Source organism: Buteo buteo, chromosome 27 (genome assembly GCF_964188355.1).
Source record: "Buteo buteo chromosome 27, bButBut1.hap1.1, whole genome shotgun sequence".
NCBI classification, from domain to species: domain Eukaryota; kingdom Metazoa; phylum Chordata; class Aves; order Accipitriformes; family Accipitridae; genus Buteo; species Buteo buteo.
Window position 1 is genome coordinate 9,183,215 of NC_134197.1, and position 18,261 is coordinate 9,201,475.

An 18,261-nucleotide genomic window follows, 5' to 3' on the forward strand; every position below is an offset into this window, starting at 1 on the left:
GCCGGCGCCGGCGGGAGGTTTGAAATGGCCGCCGGGGCGCCGAGGCCGCTCCGCTCGCCCGCCCGCGGCTGAGGGCGGAGATGGCCACCAAGCGCCTGGCCAGGTGCGGGGCACCGGTGGCGGGGGGGTGGCAGGGCGGTGTCGGTGCGGGGGGACGGGACGGGACCGGACCGGGGCGTCCGCCCGTCGCAGGCGCGGAGGGGTGAGGTCGGTCCCCTCGGCACGGCGGGTGCTGAGGCGGCGCCGCTGCCGTCCGCAGGCAGCTGGGGCTGGCGCGGAGCAGCGGGCGGGCGCGGAGCCGCGGGCGGGCGGCGGCGGCGGGACAGCGGTTCGGGTACCTCCTCGTCGTCGACTTCGAGGCCACATGCTGGCGGGACGCGGCGCGGCGGGGGCCCGAGATCAGTGAGTGCGGCGGGGCGGGGGGGGGCGGCCACGGGTGTCCGGACACCGCAGAGCACGGGGAGGGGGCGGGGGGGGGGGGGGGGTGGCCGTTCGCAGGAGGCAGCTTTGAACGTGGCGTCTGCATCGCGTGGTGCTCCTTCTGGTTCCTGAGGTCGCAACCCCAGTTTAAAGCAAACGGAATAATTTCTGCGAGCAGCTTCAACCCTTCCGGCTTTGTGTTTTGGTTTTGTTTTTCTCGTTCTGCTTTTGTCGCAGTCGAATTTCCAGCAGTCCTGTTAAACACTTCAACAGGAGAGATTGAATCTGAATTCCACACGTATGTCCAGCCCCAGGAGCATCCTATTCTCTCTGAATTTTGTACAGAACTAACTGGTATAACGCAGGTATAATTGCTATTTAGTCTTTTATTTAAAGGGGCCTTTACAGGGCTAAAAAGAAAAAAAACCTCAAATGAATTTCAGTGCACACTAACATGTACTTCTTGTTCTGTTTCATAAAGAATCAGGTTGATGAAGGGGTCCCTCTAAACATTTGTTTATCACAGTTTTTGAAATGGATTCAAAAGATACAAAAGGAGAAGAAAATTATATTCACTACTGGTCTTCCAAGTAATTCTACTTCAGAAGCAAAAGCATGTACCTTTGTTACTTGGACAGGTAAATAAAATTTTCATTTGCTTTTTCTGTGGAGTAATACACACAAAAAATTAACATTTGGTGGTGCTAGTGAGATTGCATCTTCGCTTCCAGGGAGCTCAAATCCTGTTATTAGGTATTAAAGATGTGCAGTATTGGGATAAGACTGAAAATACAAAATCCATTGAATCCTGATGTGTTCACTACACTTCTGTCTCCAGTGTCTGATATTGTTACATTTTTCTGCTCTACATATAGTGAACTGTGTCACCATTCTTAATGTGTCTAAATGATTTAATGAGGTCTTTAAGATCTTTACCCATCTGAAGTCATTCTTTACTAACAACAGGCATTCACTTATCGTGGTGTCCCATTGCAGCAAGTCTTAGTGCTTCTCATGTACAAGGACTTCATTAGGCTGTGTTTCCTGTCCAGCAGTACAGGATGCTACTCGTATGTTGATGTTATGCCACTTTATGTAGATTTTAAGCCACGTTTATGTAGATTTTAGGCCGGTTCTTCAGTGATGGATTATTTGTCCTTCTTTGCTGTGCAGATTGGGACCTGGGTGTGTGTTTACAGTATGAGTGTAAAAGGAAGCAGCTGCGAAAACCTGACATTTTTAATTCCTGGATTGATCTCAAAGCAACATACAGGGTGAGAAGACTGATAGACTGTGAAACATTTACACTCATATTACCATCTCAAAGGCTAACTGTATCTGAGGTTACAAGCCAATATTTTATGTTCCTGTGACTAGAGTAACCCATTTGTTCTCCTTCCATGTTGTTGTCACTCAGTAACAAACTGCATGCCCTAGAACTGTGTGAATTTTAACAAAAATCTTAACGCTAGAGAAACAACCTGGTGTTATTGTTAGATAAATGAATGATAATTTTAGGAGAATTTTCTGAGCTGCTCTTCCTTTCCTGACATCTTTTGCTCTGCTTGCTTCCTAACTTCCCTTGTTTTGGGTGCTCTTGTTGCTGCCCTACACTGCTGCGTAGAAAATAGTCATCATCATCATCTGTTTAGAGGTACTTAAAGGTCTAGCACATGAACTGCACTTGGACCAGAAAGTATATTCTGAATAGCACGAATAATACTGAAAAAAATGAATGTACATTTTGTTACATAGTCTACACTGCAACAGAGTTCTAACTTGGGAGCTAACTGCACCTAAGTGTACCTTTCCCTGTGTAGTCAAGGAAACTTTGAAAGGGTGATCTAGGAGCCTACCTGTCCTGACACTTGGTGCTGAGGCTCTTAACCTAGGTAGCAGAATTAGGTCTCTAAAGATAAACGGTGTGAATATTCTCCCTTTCTTGTGATCAAATGAGATACTAGGAGCTTGTAGCAATACTCGCTTCTTCTCATTTAAAAAGAATTTATACCTATGCCAAATATATTAATGACCATGCCTTTGCAATGTGTAACATTTTAAACCTCTCAAGGCATTATTTATAGTAGTATTCTTCAATGCTGCTCTGTTAAGGCCTTTGTCAATGTAAGCCATAAAGTGCAAATGAATGACTCCAGAGCTAAGACAGAATGGATTAGTGTAAGACTGAGAGAAGGGATTTGTGGGTCTTTCCATTCTAATTTGTTACAGGGTAAGTCACTTACAGTCTTAGGCTTATTTATCCTGACTGTAAAATGAAGATACCTGACTTGCACAATTGTCTTGTGAGATTTATTTTTCATAAGGTGATATTTCTGAAATGGTTTTCACTTCACTATGAGGAGGTTTTGAAATGCTTTATGTTAAGCACCTGTGTTTTTTCCCTTAGGCCTTCTATAATAGGAAGCCTAAAGGGCTAAATGGCGCTTTGCAGGATTTGGGGATAGCTTTTGCAGGACGGGAACATTCTGGTAAGTATGATATGATGATCCTCGTTTTAATATATGTATTTTTTATAAAGCTAAATAGCTACTATTTAGCTTTAGTTAGCTAAACTAAAGCAGCTAGTAATAGCTAGTCATTACTCTAAATAGTAACTATTGTTTCCAGGTTATGCAATGTTCTGTCCAACAGAAATATCAAAACAAGAAAGGCTAGATGCTTCAAAGATCAGTTTGTTATTTCTAACCTCATGCTTTATTTCTGAAATCTTTGCTAGCGCTAATGACTGCGTGTTCAACAAGATCAATTTTTGAATTGCTAGGGTGCAAAAGAAAAGAGGTAGAGGAAGGATAAGGAAACTTGATTTTACCTGATAGCTCTGGACAGCATATCAGTGTAAGAGAATACTAGCACAATATGATTTTTATTTTTTTTTAATGTGATTAATAAAACAGAGCAAGGATTTTAAAAATTGTGGATCTGTATTCAGCTCTACGGCTTGGTCCTTCAGATGTTTCAGCACAGGGAATTTTTTGGAATATTTTACTTCTGCTTCCCTTTTTTGAACTAGATAACTATGTGTCGCAGTTCTGTGAATCCCTGTCACTTACATAAATCTTACGTAGGTTACATTTTTCCTCTAATAAGAATTATCCCCAGTTCTAGTTTAAAAAGAAGACATTAATATAACCATACTTTTGAAGGGTTGGATGATTCTCGGAATACTGCCCGTCTTGCTTGGAGGCTGATTTGTGATGGATGTGTGCTGAAGGTTACTAAATCCTTGGATAAGGTTAGTAACTACATCCTATCTTCCCTTCTACTTGCTTTGTATCTGGAATACAGATGAAAGGTGAGCTATTCAAATAATAAACCAAGCATCTTGACTATGAATTGAACAGAACATCCCTAGGCTGATATGCTTATTAATTTTGTGCATTGATTCCTAAAACTTCTGGATATTCACTTTCCGAAATCTCCTTTTGTTTACGGACTCCCTAGGTACATCCAAAGAATAATTTAATTTCCAGAACACTGACTATAAACTTCACTGACAAGACTCCACTGGGAAGTAACAGCAGACCTGAAACATCTAGAGATGGAACTTGTGAAACAAACTCTCTGGCTGAGAAAAAACAGAACGGTATTGCTGGAATTAAGATAAATTCTAATGTACAAACTGAAGAACAACAGACCGCTTGCACTGATTTCTCTGCAGATGTCCACATTGTACCGAGCTGCAGCTCAAGGACTGAGTTACACACTCAAGCACAAAACTCTTCAACAGCATCTACTGACAGATTTCCCGTTTCTCTTGAGCAGGCACAGCAATCTCCCAGTACGGTATCAACAGACATTCAGCAACGACTGAGCAATGGGCAACCTCTGAGTACAGCCAGACACAGCCCTCCAGTACGTGGATCAGGACTAGTGCTCGTCTCCACTACCATCTCCTCAGTTAATATCTCCAGTGAGGATGTAAGTACTAGTTCTGATTGCTTATCTCTGCTGACTGACTGGGAAGATGTCGCTTTAATACCAGAATCTCAATATGGACAAAATTCAGACTGTGTTCAATTCAAAGATGACTCAAGTACAGATATTTCAACAGTGTTTGAAGAAAAAACAATTTCGAAACAATTGGCTGTGATGAGTTCAGATAATCAAAGTTTGCAGAAAACTGTAGTACCTGTGGAACCTCTGAAATCTATTGTTTACAAAAGTCCTGATACTACTATCTATAATGTAGGAACAGTACAAAGGCAGACTTCACATTCTTCAGCTTTTAAGTTGCCATCTGCAAAGGTAAATGCTATTTCAGCACAATCAGCATTAACTGGAAATTATTCTACTCCTTTGGAGGTTCCTAAAAGAAAGCCAAGTAGTCCAAAAGCATTCCCACCAGCAAAAAAACAGCCTTTTGCTATATATCAAGAGAAAACTGCATCTTTTGATCATTTCTTACCTTTAAGAAGTTCAAATTTGCCTGAAGTGTCTCCTGCCATTCTGAACTCCACAGTCAATTTGAATCAGTCTGTAAGAGCTGTGAAAAATGGAAAACCAACTCCCCCTCTGTGTAACTGCGGTCGAAGAGCTAAAAAACTGTATGTGTCAAATGCTGGTCCAAATCATGGCAAAGCATTTTTTTGTTGTCCTGTTGGCAAGCGTGAAGGTAATAAGAAAGGCTGTGGATACTTCAAGTGGGAATATGTGCTTCTAAAAGAGAAATCTAATGGTCTCACCGTGAATGCAGATGCTTTGACCTCTCTTGGAACTTATGCTAGTAATTTAGGAAATTCTTCCAACAAAAAATATTTGTGTCTTAGACCCTCTATGAGAACTTGAAAATTGACAATTTTTTTTTGTCTGAATCTTAAACTCAGTTGGTCATGCTTCATATAATCAGGACAGTCCAATGATGTCAGATATATGTTCTGAGAATGGGACAAAAATGACACTGCTTTGTTAACATAGATAAAAATGGAAATTACTCAAGCATACAAAAATATCAATATATCATAAAGTGTCTTATTAATGAAGTGTGAGAGAACAGATAAAACTAAGTGCTACAGTTATGAGCAACTGTTGCTACACATCTTAAATTTCTGCTTTATCATGTATTTTAAATTCTTTACTAGTCTAGTCCTTAAAGAACACTTTAATGAAACAGATTTTATTTACACTATTTTTTCTAAATATACTTGTAATGATAACTAACTTTTAAAAATGTATTTAGAAGTTGTCATACTTCTCAAAAGTGACTCTTGAAGCAATAGTGTTCTCTTAAACTCTTATTGTTTTTTATCATGTAAATTAAATAACAATAAAGATAAAATGCTGGTGACAGTTCATTAAATAGTTTATTTAACACACATCACCTATTGCGCTCTTGACTACAAGAGCTTCCCATTTCATTCCTATCAGTCTGCCTGCTTTTGTACTATTAGTTATTAGTGTAGTACCTGGGACAGCCAAATGCTGGGAATCAGGGAAGAATTTATTCAAACCTAAACTAAGGAGGACATCGTATAATCATTTACGGTATGTTACTGTGTAAATCTGTAGTATCTTACTTTGTAAAAGATCCTATTAAAAAGCAACAAGTACTTCTAATCTTTTCTCCACTCCTTCTGGCGCAGTTCATTTCTTCTGATCTTCCCACTAATAGTTTTTGGCAACTGTTGAACAAACTCCATCTATTGGGAAACAGAGGAAATTGTAATACAGAGTAAGATACAGTTTACCTAAATTTTTACTTTTTTCTTAATCTCAGTGGCATAGGCCTATAGGTCACATAACAGTTAACCCCCACTGTCTTATGGCAGTGAAAATTATTTGGGTATTTGAGCACTCACCTTCCTAGGATACTTGTATGGAGCAGTAACTTTCTTAACATGATCTTGTAGTTCTTTCATCATTTTTTCCGGATCATGTGAAGCATAGTCAGATGTTAAAACAACAAAGGCTTTCACTACCTAAAAAAGTTATGGCAGCAATGGTTTAAATGCCAGTGAAACAGTATTATGCAACAGTAAGATTTGAAACTTTAACCAAACGTTTGCTGGCAAACTGTAGAATGATGTATAGGGCAAGTTCAGAAAGCTTTGCCAAAGTCTGTGTGTGCTCACTATTGGTCTGGATCATGCAGGCAGTTTGTATACATTTAATAAAGACAAAAAACGGTAAATATTTGAATGACAGGGAAAACTTCAAATGGTGCTTTTGTTACATTGGATTTGAGGCAACTGCCTTGGTCAGTTTTTTCCTATGTGGATTCTCCAGTGTCTGATAGAGTAGAAATGCTATCTTGAATTTATCTAGTTTCAAATTAAAAAAAAAAAAAAATCTCTAGATAGACAAATCCTTTGGAGGTTGGGCTTTATTAGCACTGGTATGCACAATGCTATTTAAATACGTAAGTTTGTTTAACTTGTTTACCTCTCCTCTGATGGGGTCTGGACTGCTGACAACTGCTGATTCCACCACTGCAGGATGCTCTACTAGGGCACTTTCTACTTCAAATGGTCCAATACGGTATCTTTAAAACAGAGGAAAGGGCTTTTAGTGATAACACATAAACATAACTTCTCATCTGAATCATCTGTGTTACTCAAGTTTAATGGTTTATTGTTAATCAGTCTTAAATTACCCAGCAGAATTAATGACATCATCAGCTCTTCCAACAAACCAGAAGTATCCCTCCTCATCCATAATCCCCCTGTCTCCAGTGACATAAAAATCCCCACGTATTGTTGCCTCTGTTTTCTCTGGATCATCCTAGGAAATATTAAATTGCATTTTACATGAAAACTACACCATCATTGCATTCTAATGTATTTAGCATACAAGTTATAGTACAGTCAAATATTAAAAAATTTCAGCTTTTCATACTGTGGCCATGTGCATCAGATTCAAATGGTACATTAATAACAGAATTATTAATTCATTACTAAGCTACAAAGCTAGGTATAAAATTCATAAATTGCAATAAATTAAGTTGCACTACTTGTGACAGACTTAAAATTTTAATCATATTATGCCCCACGGCTTTAGGACCCACTGAAGGTTGTGAAAATACGTAGGCATATGGAACTGATAATTTGCTTTTAGGTGATTATCCTTTAATGATTTTTTCCTTTGTATTTCTAGTATCTCTTATCCTGAGATATTTTTTTTTCCACCCCCAGAGAAGTTTTGGCTCAGCACAGCGCAATTAATAAGCACTATTTCTACAGCAAATGCAACTGACTTGCTTTTTTTAATTTTTCTATGCAGTGTGCATGGTGTTCCTTCCCCGCATGGTGTTCCTTTCCCAGATGCTCAGTACTGCTCAGAAGACCTGACTGTAGGCTGATACTATCCACAAAATTTAGTAAGGTTTCCTGGTATCAGAACTGAAAGCACTATGCATTTGTTTTAGTGGTTGTTGGACTGAAAATTCTAACCAACATGGAAAAAAACCCTGAAAAATGTTGCCATGTGTGAAACGCTCCAAGGAGCTCAAATCTGGAGGGAAGGGATTTGAACAGTGTCCTACTTCTCAGATGGGGGCTCTAGCCCTTAGGCCAAAGAGTATTTTGGGATTAGGGAGTCTGTCAACATTTCTGGTTTTATTAAGGAAATAGCAATCAAAAGTGGATTTTAACTTGCTAGGCAGGACAATCTCATCAAACACGTAATTGATTGTATAAGTAGACCAAGCATCTGCAGGAAAAAAAAATGGAAATCCCTCTTTCCTCCCCACAGGTTTTCAGATCAGTAAGCAGAGTATAAGTAAATGAAATGGGGCATCAGATTCATTGTGACAGAGATTTAACAGGGTATCTACTTTAACTGTAGAAATATTCTTACAGCATAGCAAGTAAAAAGAAAAAGAGATCTCGTAGGTTTTACTCTGATGGCAATATCTCCTTCTTTTCCAGGAGGCAGAATATTACTGTTTTCATCTATAATCTAAAAATAAACAAAACACAATTTTATTATCTTGGAGCCAAATTTAAAAGCATTATGTTAAGACTATAGAATGCTGTAGTGCTTTTAAAATACATAAGTTATTTTTTATTGGGAAATGATTTGGAGCAGTAGGGCTTCTTACTCTGACAACTGAAGTGTAAGATTATTACTACTCCACTGTACTTTGCACTATGTCTTTTATCTGAGGAACGCCAAGTACTATGCAAACATGTAAGGAAGTTAGTAAGTTAGTAAGACCCCAGGGAGGATCATAAGTAACTGGGTGGGAAAACTTAAGAACTGAAAGAAAGATACTAAAAATCTTAACCCATATTGCAAATTGATCTGGTGCTAGAATCTGCTTCAGTAGTTTTGTTATCACCAGGAAACAATAATCACTCCCACTCTTCCTTAACTCAGCAATTTAATTTCTATCATTGCCTTGAAGTTTTATATCTAACTGTCAGTTAGCAGTAGGCTGTCATCTGTGTTAGTGAGGATGGTGCAACAGGGAAGTCCAATTGCTTATTCTGCATGCTCAGTTTAGGGCAGTAACATGCATTTCTTCACTCTTTCATTCACTGCTGAATGATGGTACATGGTACAACTCTGTGTTAGAGCTTTCAAACCTCTTTAATGGAATGTGATTATGCAAGAGAGAGAGATTGAATCACCAGAGGTACAGTACCTTGACATCATACCCTGGAGACGGCTTTCCCATAGAGCCAGGTTTGATTTTCATTCCCTTAAAATTTCCACAGATCAGCACCTGTAACAAGTGTTGTTGGATTTGGGTTGGGTTTTTTTAAATTAAACTGTGGCTTCTATATTCAGTCTTTAGCTTAGGTTTAAAACTCTCAGCTAATATTGTGTATTTCTATAAGACATACTAATTGTCTTCATTATAATCATATATCCAATGACTAAACTTCTAGAAATAAACTATGCCCTCAGAATCATGCCCAAAGCTCCAAATAATGTTAGTGAGTGCTCTAAAGGCAGATTCTAAAGCAGAATTTGGAATGCAGTAATGAGGAATTTACCCCTTTTGTGTTAGTTCCCAACCCAAAGCCCACAGGAATGAAAAACACTCCTTGCATTTTGGGTGAAGCTGTTATGATTGCTGTATGACTTACAAAAACTACATTTTTCCAGTGTTGCTTATTGCAATTGATTTTTCCCTTAAAAGTCCTAACTGTGTATAATCATTTCAATCACTTTTTCTTGGCAACCTGAATGGAATTTATTGCTGTATCTGTAAAGCATACTTTTTTACATTGTAAAGCAGAACATACTGTTTCTGTCTGTCCATAGCCTTCATAAATATCCAGCCCAGTCTGCGCTTTCCATTCTTCCATCACATCAGGGTTGATTGGCTCCCCAGCACTCACACAGTGCCGCAGGCTTTTGAATGTATAGCTTAGTGGGAAAGAGAGCACAGATAACTGGCAGTCATCTATTTTCTATATGTCCAATTCACTACTGTATTCCTGTATTGTGAGGTGCTTTCTACATAACCCCAAAATTTTTACTGAGTCCTATTCATTCCATTTGAACTGTGTACTGTTAAACAAAACAAAACTGAAAACATGCAAATAAAAAGGAAAAAATACTGGTTTACTTCTGTATTATTTTAGAAAATCTAACGATCGATATACTGTTTCTAACCCTAGAGTCTAAACTGGGGTCTAAACCGAAGAAGACTAACAAAGTTCAACCCTAATGACAATAAAAACTCACTGAATAATTAAATGAGGCCAAACATTCTTTCATACGTTTCACCAAGCTGTGCTGACACATGCACTTCAAGTAGCTTATAGTATTGGAGGAACAAGTGGAAAAACAAATGGAGTGGGCATGTGATTATAAAAGCACTTCTGAAGATACGTTAATCATGATATCACTGGTATCCTACTACAACCTCAGCTAAACTGCATTTCAGTCTTATGCAAGTTCACTGTAATTTATGAAATCTGAGGTGGTTAAGCTATCCCTAAATCTTTATTCTGACTTTGTTCCTAATACTTAAGATTCAAAATGTTGAGAAATACATGAGCTGTGTTACTGTTATGCCATTGTACATTTGGAATAAAATCAAGGTGAGATGAGCATTTGGTCTCACTGTTTTGACCAAATACATCAACAAGGATACTCTGCTTTTGCTTACCAGGACACCTTATGTTGCACAAACATTCGGTAGGCAGTTGGAGGACAACAGAAGACAGTTATGGGAAATCTTGACAGACTCTAGAGAATTTAGGAAAAAAAAGTAAATGTTGCCAATATACTGAAACCTGTGAGGTCTCATCTTCATTGTAAGAGATAATATAATGATCTCTGCATCCAGCTTATGAAACATACAAACAAAACATTAAGTGTCCTAAAAGCAGTTAGCTCTGTACTTGCCAACACCAACACACAGCAGTTACATTTAATTAATTTCTTCTTCAAAACAGAATCTACATCATTTTACAATTAGTTCAACACACCAAAGTTGTTTGCTCTTGAATGCTTTACAGTTTCTCTTGCAGAATTTCTTGATAATTGCAGTTTAAGTAGAAAACAAGTGAAACCATAAGGCTACTTTTTCAGATGCTCTGTAGGTGTTACAGCTGACAGCATTCTTCAGCATACCCTAACAATTAACTAGCAATTTCCAGCCACCTAATTAACATGGATATGATAATAAAGTCATTCTATGCAAAATGAAACATGGGAGTCTTTTTCAAATCATGAAGAGTTTGGAGTGTGGAGGATGTAAGAGAATATAATGTTGGTGCCTTTTTTTAAAGAAACTCAACCTTGCTGCCTCTTCACTCCTTAACTTTGAATTACGCAGTGCAGGCAACTGAAATTCTCATTCATCTGTTATTGTCACTTACTTTAATAGTAACACCAAAGTGCTCCACGAATCCCAGAACAATTTCTTGTGTACTTCACTTTTAGGCCTAATAATGGATGTTTGCAGGTTTGTGCAGTCAAGTCCAGAGCAGAGTATAAGATGAAACTCTTTGGACGTCAGATATGCTCTTGTTTTGGGGTATGTATTTGTGGCGCTCCCAACTTAACTAATCGGCTGGTTACCATGTGGTGAAAGTTATAACTGTGCTGAGTGCTGCTGCCCCCATGCAGCACCAGGGGAAATGAAAACCTGGGCAAGACCCACCAGAGAGACTAGTGCTGTTTGTTGCTGGGCTCTTCTCACTTACCTCGAAGACAATGCTTGGGTCGAAGTGTGGCATCTTATGTACAAATACACATGCCCCTTGAATCCAAGGTGAAAAAATGCTGCTCCAAGCTGACTTTGCCCAGCCCGTGTCTGATGTGTTCCAAAATATATCTGAGGAAGTCAAGTCCAGCCAGTACCTGGTAACACAAGGAAATGGTCCATAGTCTCTATTTGGCAGGAATAAGGCAAATATTAAAATGTCAACAAGAGATGTGCCATTGAAGCAAATCCATCACTGGTTGTCTTGGGTAAATGGCAATTAGGAAAGGCTGAATTCCTGAGCAGGAGTAAGTCACAGCATAGTGAGGGTGTCATCAGGATAGGCTGATGTTGCATTTTTCTAAGGGAAAAATTATACTGACAGACAAGCTAACACTACCTCAGAATATGGTGTTGTATGAATATGTACGAGATTGCTGGGGTCTTGTTGAACCCATTTTTAGGGATGCTGTGGGGGTTTTTTGTTTACTTACTTCTAGTTTGGTATTTTCTGATTTGTTATTCTTTGCCTGTTAGAGTGAAGTGCACTGCCATATCAATTTTATAAACAACATTGCTTTATAAATTTAAAGATTCTGAACTATCAGCATTTTGTTCCTGCAGGGGCTGTGTCTAATCCAGACACACATGAATGCAGAAGCCTAACAGACCCATGTTTTTTCCTCTTTTATGGTACAGACTTCATAAATGTGTGTTCACAGGAAACTTATTAACTATATACAATGAAGAACTTACCAAAAGTTAAACAAAATGTTAAAAAGAAGTTAGATTATATGACTGCTATATTCTCTATAAACTATGGCAGCTGGACTCAAACTGCCTTGTTTTATGGAAAAAAAAAAAGCCAACACTTTTTGGGATGTAAAACAACTGTTGTTTTTTTAACTACTGAAACAAAAGCTGCTGGTAAAAATCTTGTGTTTCTCTTCCTTCTGCTATGTGACCCGCTACAGAAATATGTCTGGTTTAAAGTGATATCTGTACCTTCCACTTACTGTGAGACCAATACCATAGCTGCTGTGGGAATGTTCAGTCATTTTTGGAGATCCTGTAGTTCCACTGGTAAAATAGATAGCCATTGGATCTTGACACTTTGTGGTCACACAGTGGTGGTCAGAAGGAGCATTTCTTAAAATAAGCAAAATGATGAAGAAAGTGATTTGAAAGTCTGACTTACACATTTTTGAAAATATTTAACCAAAATAACTGCAGCAATCAAAAGTGTCATAAACATTGATGTTTTTCCACTGTGCAGTCCTAGAAGGGTGAAAATATATTGGTGTGTGCCAACATTTCCTATTCAAAACAAACCACTGTACTTTTCTTTCATCATTGCTGCGGTGCTTTCACAGCAGTATTTACTCACTTCAGGAGATCTTTAAAGTTCAGCCATCCTTCTCTGTGGCCCTCTGACACAAGCAACTTGAATTTCAGAGACTGGCATTGAGCCCCAATTGACTCTACAGCTGGTGCCACAGAATCATCAGTGATGATACACTTTGCCTTGGATTTCTGTAGTCGATGAAGAATGTCCTTTGCTGTCAACTGCTGTGTCCCAGGAATCAAGACAGTTCCTAAACGGAAGGAAGGGGAATGGAAAAACAGTCTCAACATTTAAGAATAACACCTGTACCTACAAGCAGACTTCGGCTTGCTTTGTTCTTTTGAGTAGGACAGACCTGTACTAAAAGCAGGACTACATTTGTAAATATACTGATTTCTTTGGTGGATTAAATGCTATGTGAGGATTAGCACAAACTAGCAATACTATCTTGATCATGGAACAGCAGAAGAAGCCAACACAATAACCTTCCATGTTCTGAAAATACTGCCCCTGGGACATGCCATCTCTCTGGACTTGACTTATTTACAGTAAACATAGCTGTTGCCTCACAAGGTATGCTGCTAGTGTTTGTGAGGTACCAAGACATTCTGGGAAGGTGAATATTTAACAGTTCCCACAGGGGAACATGTGAAACACTTTGTTAAGTGTGGGCTAATTTCACTGCAAGTTAGCAAGAGGGTGCATTTGCAATGCGTCACAAGTGCTGGAAAGAGGAGAATAACACAGGCACATGGACTCACAGTGTTTTCTTAATAGCTAGAACATGCACAAAAGTCCTAAAAGCACCATGAAGCAAAAACTTTGCATGAAGAGTCCTTCTGACCAGCGTGACACTAGTTCATCCTCATTAGCATGCTGGTAGTTCTGAGTGCATTAAATAGCAAGGATTGGTTTAAGTCACAATTTCTGTACCTATATACCATTTCTATGCTTTTGCTAACCTGTTCTCATGCAAGCCACATTCACCAGCCACCACTCCGGGATCCGGGGCAGAATCAGAATAACTCTGTCTTCCCGTTGCAGACCGCAGGCATCAGAAAGTACGTTTGCCACTTTCCTTGACAACACTCCCAGCTCCTCAAAGCTCCACCTCACCTCTTCTCCAGCACCATCTACCCACCATAATGCAGGGTTTTTAGACTTTTTACCCTCCTATAGAACAACAGGGTACAGTACAAATGCTTCATTTTAGAAACACCTTAACTTTGAAGAAGAAAAGCATTCATCACTTATTCAGTGCCGGAGAAACCTGGGGATGCAATAGAAATTTGCCACTGATTCCAAATAAGGCAGAGAATTCTCCCTTAGACAGAACAGCCTATAAATGTCATTTAGGAAATTAAATTTGTATTCCTTTCCTGAGTTCCTCATCTTACACTCTAAAAAGGCTGTACAGTAATCAGCACAGAGAAAGAAGAATCTTTTTGTTTCAGGTCATGCCAACAAAGCAGCTGATGAATGTGAGTACCTCTGGGTTGTGCCCCAGAGTCTCCTGAGCCCTCAGAGCTCATTTTCAGCTTCATCTGGAATTAGGCCTGTCTGGTACTTCTGAAAATTAAATCAAAGTTTCAAAAGCACAGGCCCACACAGTGTGACCTTTAATCAATGTCTCACCTAACTGATGTGTGAAGCAATTTGAAATGTATGCATACAATGTGCTTTAACGGGCGACAATGCATTTAGCAGTAGTAGTGTACTAAGTCACCTCCTGAGCAAAAAAATTCACTGGAGCAGCAAGAATATGACACCTTATTATCTATTTGAAGGTACAATAACACTAAGGTTCATTTTCAGGGGAGCAGATTTCATCTGTGCACTTCAGAGGGCAAAATCTCTTCTCCAGAGGTTGTTCCTTGCTCCATTTACAGCCTGCCAAAACCTGCTTTTCCTGCAAAAGGAACAATTGTGTCAGACAGGTGATACCTCTGCTCTGTTCTTGCTGCCAGGCTGGACACACGTTTAGCCCCTCATCATGAACAGCCTGAGCCTGCAAAACCAGTCCTACATCCATAGAGACCAGACCTATGTAGTAAGAAATGTGATAAACCTATAGTTCATGGTTTTTTTTCTATATTCCCTTTCCTTGCATAGAGCTTATGTCTGGTTTGGGGTTCAAAGTTGTTCAGTTCTGTAGATTCCAAGTCCTTGATGCAAAAGAAATCACATTTGGGATAGGTGGGTAAGGTTTGACATTACACTGTATTTATCATTCATTTTACAGGCAAGCAATGAAACACACAGAAGTCAAGTGATTTCCCTGGCACATCCAGGTAGGATGCATGTCACGGCTGATGGGGTAATTGATGCAAGGTTTACAGTGGTTCAGTTCACAGTCTCATTTATGAGGCACCTATTTATTCACACTCAATCTCACTGGAGTTACTGATTAAAAGAAAGAACTATTTGGACTTGTGCACAGGACAGCATGTGGCCTAAGGGATCTACAGATTCAAACTGCATGAAATGATCAGCAGATTATAATCAGAACATAACCCCAGTGTCTTGGTTATTGGATTTGTTGGATACTCAACATTAATGACCAGCATTAAATACTTCAGCATCAGAGAAGCCAAGTAACTGTTACCTTTTCCACTTCAGTCCATCTGTCCAGCACATCTCGTGCAAAGTTGAAGTACTCTGGCACCTCTGGTCTGTACTGTTGTTTTATGGCTTCATAACTCAAAGAGGCGTGAACTGGGTAGCACCAGTTGCGAAGTTGGAGAGATCTTCTCAGGCAAGCCCGCAGGGACATAGCACTTGGGATCTTCCGTAAAAAATGCACAACAGCAAGAGCCATAATAGTCTCTTCGAGGTTATTCCTTACTGATTATCTCTCCAAGAAATGCTACAGTGATACAGATACAAACCTGATATCAGCCATGTGGTTTCAGAACAGCTTTTACTACTACACAGTGGAATAGACTGGAACAACAATCCCAAAGGTTAATTGGAGTAACTGCTGAGGACAGTTCTGGTTTGGCCCCTGCTCTCCAGTGACCATCATGCAGCTGAGATCCTCACCCTACATTCAACCAGCAGCACTCAGCCTTCTCACTGTCACAGCTTTCCTGGACTTGACATTCCTTTCCTTCTTACAAGCCCTGCTAATCTTGTAGATCACATTTCAGTTGCCTTATACAGCAGAGGCACTGAATGCTACCCAAGCACTTCAACTCTGACTTCTGCAAATTAAGTGTCTGCTACGGACTGACAATACAGAAGTAACAGTGTGAGCCAAGATGTTGCAGATAATCCAGCAATCGTGCATTAACTACTGGCTGACGACAGTGTCACTTGGTACAAAAATATTTACAGTTTTCCTAGTTTATCAGCATTGGGATAAATTGGTTGCCAGAAATGAAATGAGTTTAGCAAAGCCCTGAAAAGATTCTAAGTACTGTTGTTTTAAACATTATTTTGATGTGTGGTCAGCAAAAAGAGTCACTTTATGAGACAGGGAAACTTTAAATTACTTTGAAAAAGGATCCAAAATGCAAAGCCTTACTTCTCAAAAAGAGTCAACTTACTGGGAGGTCTGAAAATTCCAAAGTCATTATTTTCATGCATTGTCAAATGTCTTTCAATTACAAAATAATATAAACACTGCTAGTTCCTTACAGAATAAGTAACTATCCAGCTGTAAAATCATATGATTTTAGTGATTTAGTGAAGCAAAGGGGCATTTTTTGGATCTGTAATATTCAGTCTGCTTATGACAAACACAAGAGAGAAATCCAGACAAATGAAAGACAGAAAAGGACAGGGAGAAGAGGGAATGTGGACAGACAAGAGGCAAATCCATACCCCAGTGCCAGAAAATGTCGTGGCCAGCAGCTTGCAGGGGTAGGTGGAGGGTCAGTTACCTTGTCAAACAGCTGTCAATCCCAACTTACTGCCTCTCTGCCTTGCACCGAAGTGGAGCCCCCTCAGTGCTGGGATGTATCACAGCTTTGACTCCTTATACAGATCTCAGATTCCTGGCTGCATATCCCACTCTTGCACCATTACTGTGTCCAGTGACCAACTCCTGTGTTCTTTACACGTACTTTGGACTCACATAAGGGGCAGCCAAGTCCAGCACAGCGAGAAGAGCTGATAGGTTTCTGCAGAGCACAGAGTGGAGGTAGAAAGCGTGAGTCCCAAATCTCTCCTGTTTCCTTTTCCTCCCCTCTTCCCACCCATCAGTCCATGAAGGAACACAGTCATAAGACCTTGCTACAGCCAAATGACATCTGTTATGCTCTGGCTGGTGCAAACAGGAGCAACAGCTTTGCGATTGGCTTTGCGACTACACCCCTCAGCGGGTAGCTTGGGGGTCCTCAGATAACCACAGCAGTTCAGCCATGACAACAGTGAGTATCAATTCCTGGGATGCTGCAGCTGGTGCCTGGACCAGCTTTGTTAATACCTGGTGACTTGTGATGTTTTGTAAGGGCTCTGCCTCACGTTCAGAGAGCACACAGTTATGTGGTGCTCCAGCATTGCTGTCTCCTCTGCTCCGCTCCCATGGGAGAGGCAGGAGGGAATGTCTGCCATCGTCTCTGCCATCCAGGCCACAGCCCAGCATCACCGTGGGCACGGCTGTGGCATTGGTGCGTGCCTCTACCTTTAGCCTCTCCTGCAAGGACATCACTCACTGGGGAGCTAGTGACAGCTGTAGCTTAAGTTGGGGCATCAAGATTCGTAAGAGTTTGGCTGCCAGAGCCCTAAATAGCTCCTGCTGTATCTCCATCCTCAAACTGTGGCTCTGAGGTCAGCAGAGAGATTGCTAACACCCATCTATGTCTTTGGTGCAGAACAGTCCTCTGGGTGCTGATCAGTGAGGGTGATGCTGCAGTCTTTCCTGGCACATAGGTCCTATGCTTTTGCCAGAACTCTCTCCTGGGGTTCTGCCCATGTTTGTTTGTAAACAGTGCACTCAAAGGAGATGTTAACCAGCTCCCTGAAACGCTTGTTGCAGCAAAAAGAAACTGATTCAAAACAGGTTCCCCCAAACAACAAAGCTGCTCTCTGCCTAGCGGTAAAGGGAGACCTACAGTCAGTCTGCAGTAGTGACATTTTAAACAACTCTTTGAAATGCATGTGACAAAATCCTCCCAGAGGAAGGACAGAGGACCAGTCTTAAAAGGCTTCCCTACCCAGAGGGTCACATCACCCCAGACGAGGCACAAACTTTAAGATAAAATTACAGCAATGGCTTGTGATAAGAGTCAGCAAATAGGCCAGGAATATGTAGGCAAGTGAACTAACGCGTAACCTATTCTTTTGGTAGAGCATATAACTAATTTCCAGAGCACTGATGGGTATTTCCAAGTCTCCCAGCCCTTTTCACCACAGAAGTATCCTTGTTACA

General features: G+C 40.2%; 2 protein-coding genes across 2 annotated transcripts; one reads left to right on the plus strand and one right to left on the minus strand.

Moving 5' to 3' along the window:
• The first annotated feature begins 8 nt into the window (after window positions 1–8).
• ERI2 (ERI1 exoribonuclease family member 2) lies at window positions 9–6,579 on the plus strand. Its single transcript, XM_075058464.1, has 8 exons — window positions 9–103; window positions 260–402; window positions 658–785; window positions 902–1,058; window positions 1,594–1,694; window positions 2,828–2,909; window positions 3,585–3,673; window positions 3,883–6,579. The coding sequence occupies exons 1-8, from the start codon at window positions 81–83 to the stop codon at window positions 5,224–5,226; spliced, it is 2,067 nt and encodes a 688-aa protein (XP_074914565.1). The 5' UTR covers window positions 9–80; the 3' UTR covers window positions 5,227–6,579.
• Window positions 5,896–16,811, minus strand: LOC142045218 (acyl-coenzyme A synthetase ACSM3, mitochondrial-like). Its single transcript, XM_075058465.1, has 14 exons — window positions 16,713–16,811; window positions 15,493–15,753; window positions 13,850–14,060; window positions 12,930–13,137; window positions 12,548–12,691; window positions 11,544–11,700; window positions 10,502–10,581; window positions 9,630–9,753; window positions 9,023–9,103; window positions 8,233–8,334; window positions 7,031–7,158; window positions 6,820–6,919; window positions 6,237–6,356; window positions 5,896–6,077 (listed from the first exon to the last, which is right to left on the minus strand). Exons 2-14 carry the CDS (start codon window positions 15,703–15,705, stop codon window positions 5,991–5,993), a joined length of 1,755 nt encoding a protein of 584 aa, XP_074914566.1. The 5' UTR covers window positions 15,706–15,753; window positions 16,713–16,811; the 3' UTR covers window positions 5,896–5,990.
• Between the last annotated feature and the right edge of the window lie 1,450 nt (window positions 16,812–18,261).

Bases quoted from the DNA above. Each gene is read 5' to 3' on its own strand.
- ERI2 (XM_075058464.1), top strand. From the start codon at position 81: ATGGCCACCAAGCGCCTGGCCAG. The intron at 1,695-2,827 runs GTGAGAAGACTG...TTTTTCCCTTAG, and splicing joins ATCTCAAAGCAACATACAGG to GCCTTCTATAATAGGAAGCC. The intron at 3,674-3,882 runs GTTAGTAACTAC...CGGACTCCCTAG, and splicing joins TTACTAAATCCTTGGATAAG to GTACATCCAAAGAATAATTT.
- LOC142045218 (XM_075058465.1), bottom strand. From the start codon at position 15,705: ATGGCTCTTGCTGTTGTGCATTTTTTACGGAAGATCCCAAGTGCTATG. The intron at 9,754-10,501 runs GTAAGCAAAAGC...TTTCCCACTAAG, and splicing joins GTGCAACATAAGGTGTCCTG to CTATACATTCAAAAGCCTGC. The intron at 6,357-6,819 runs GTAAACAAGTTA...TAACTTTTTTAG, and splicing joins CAGACCCCATCAGAGGAGAG to GTAGTGAAAGCCTTTGTTGT.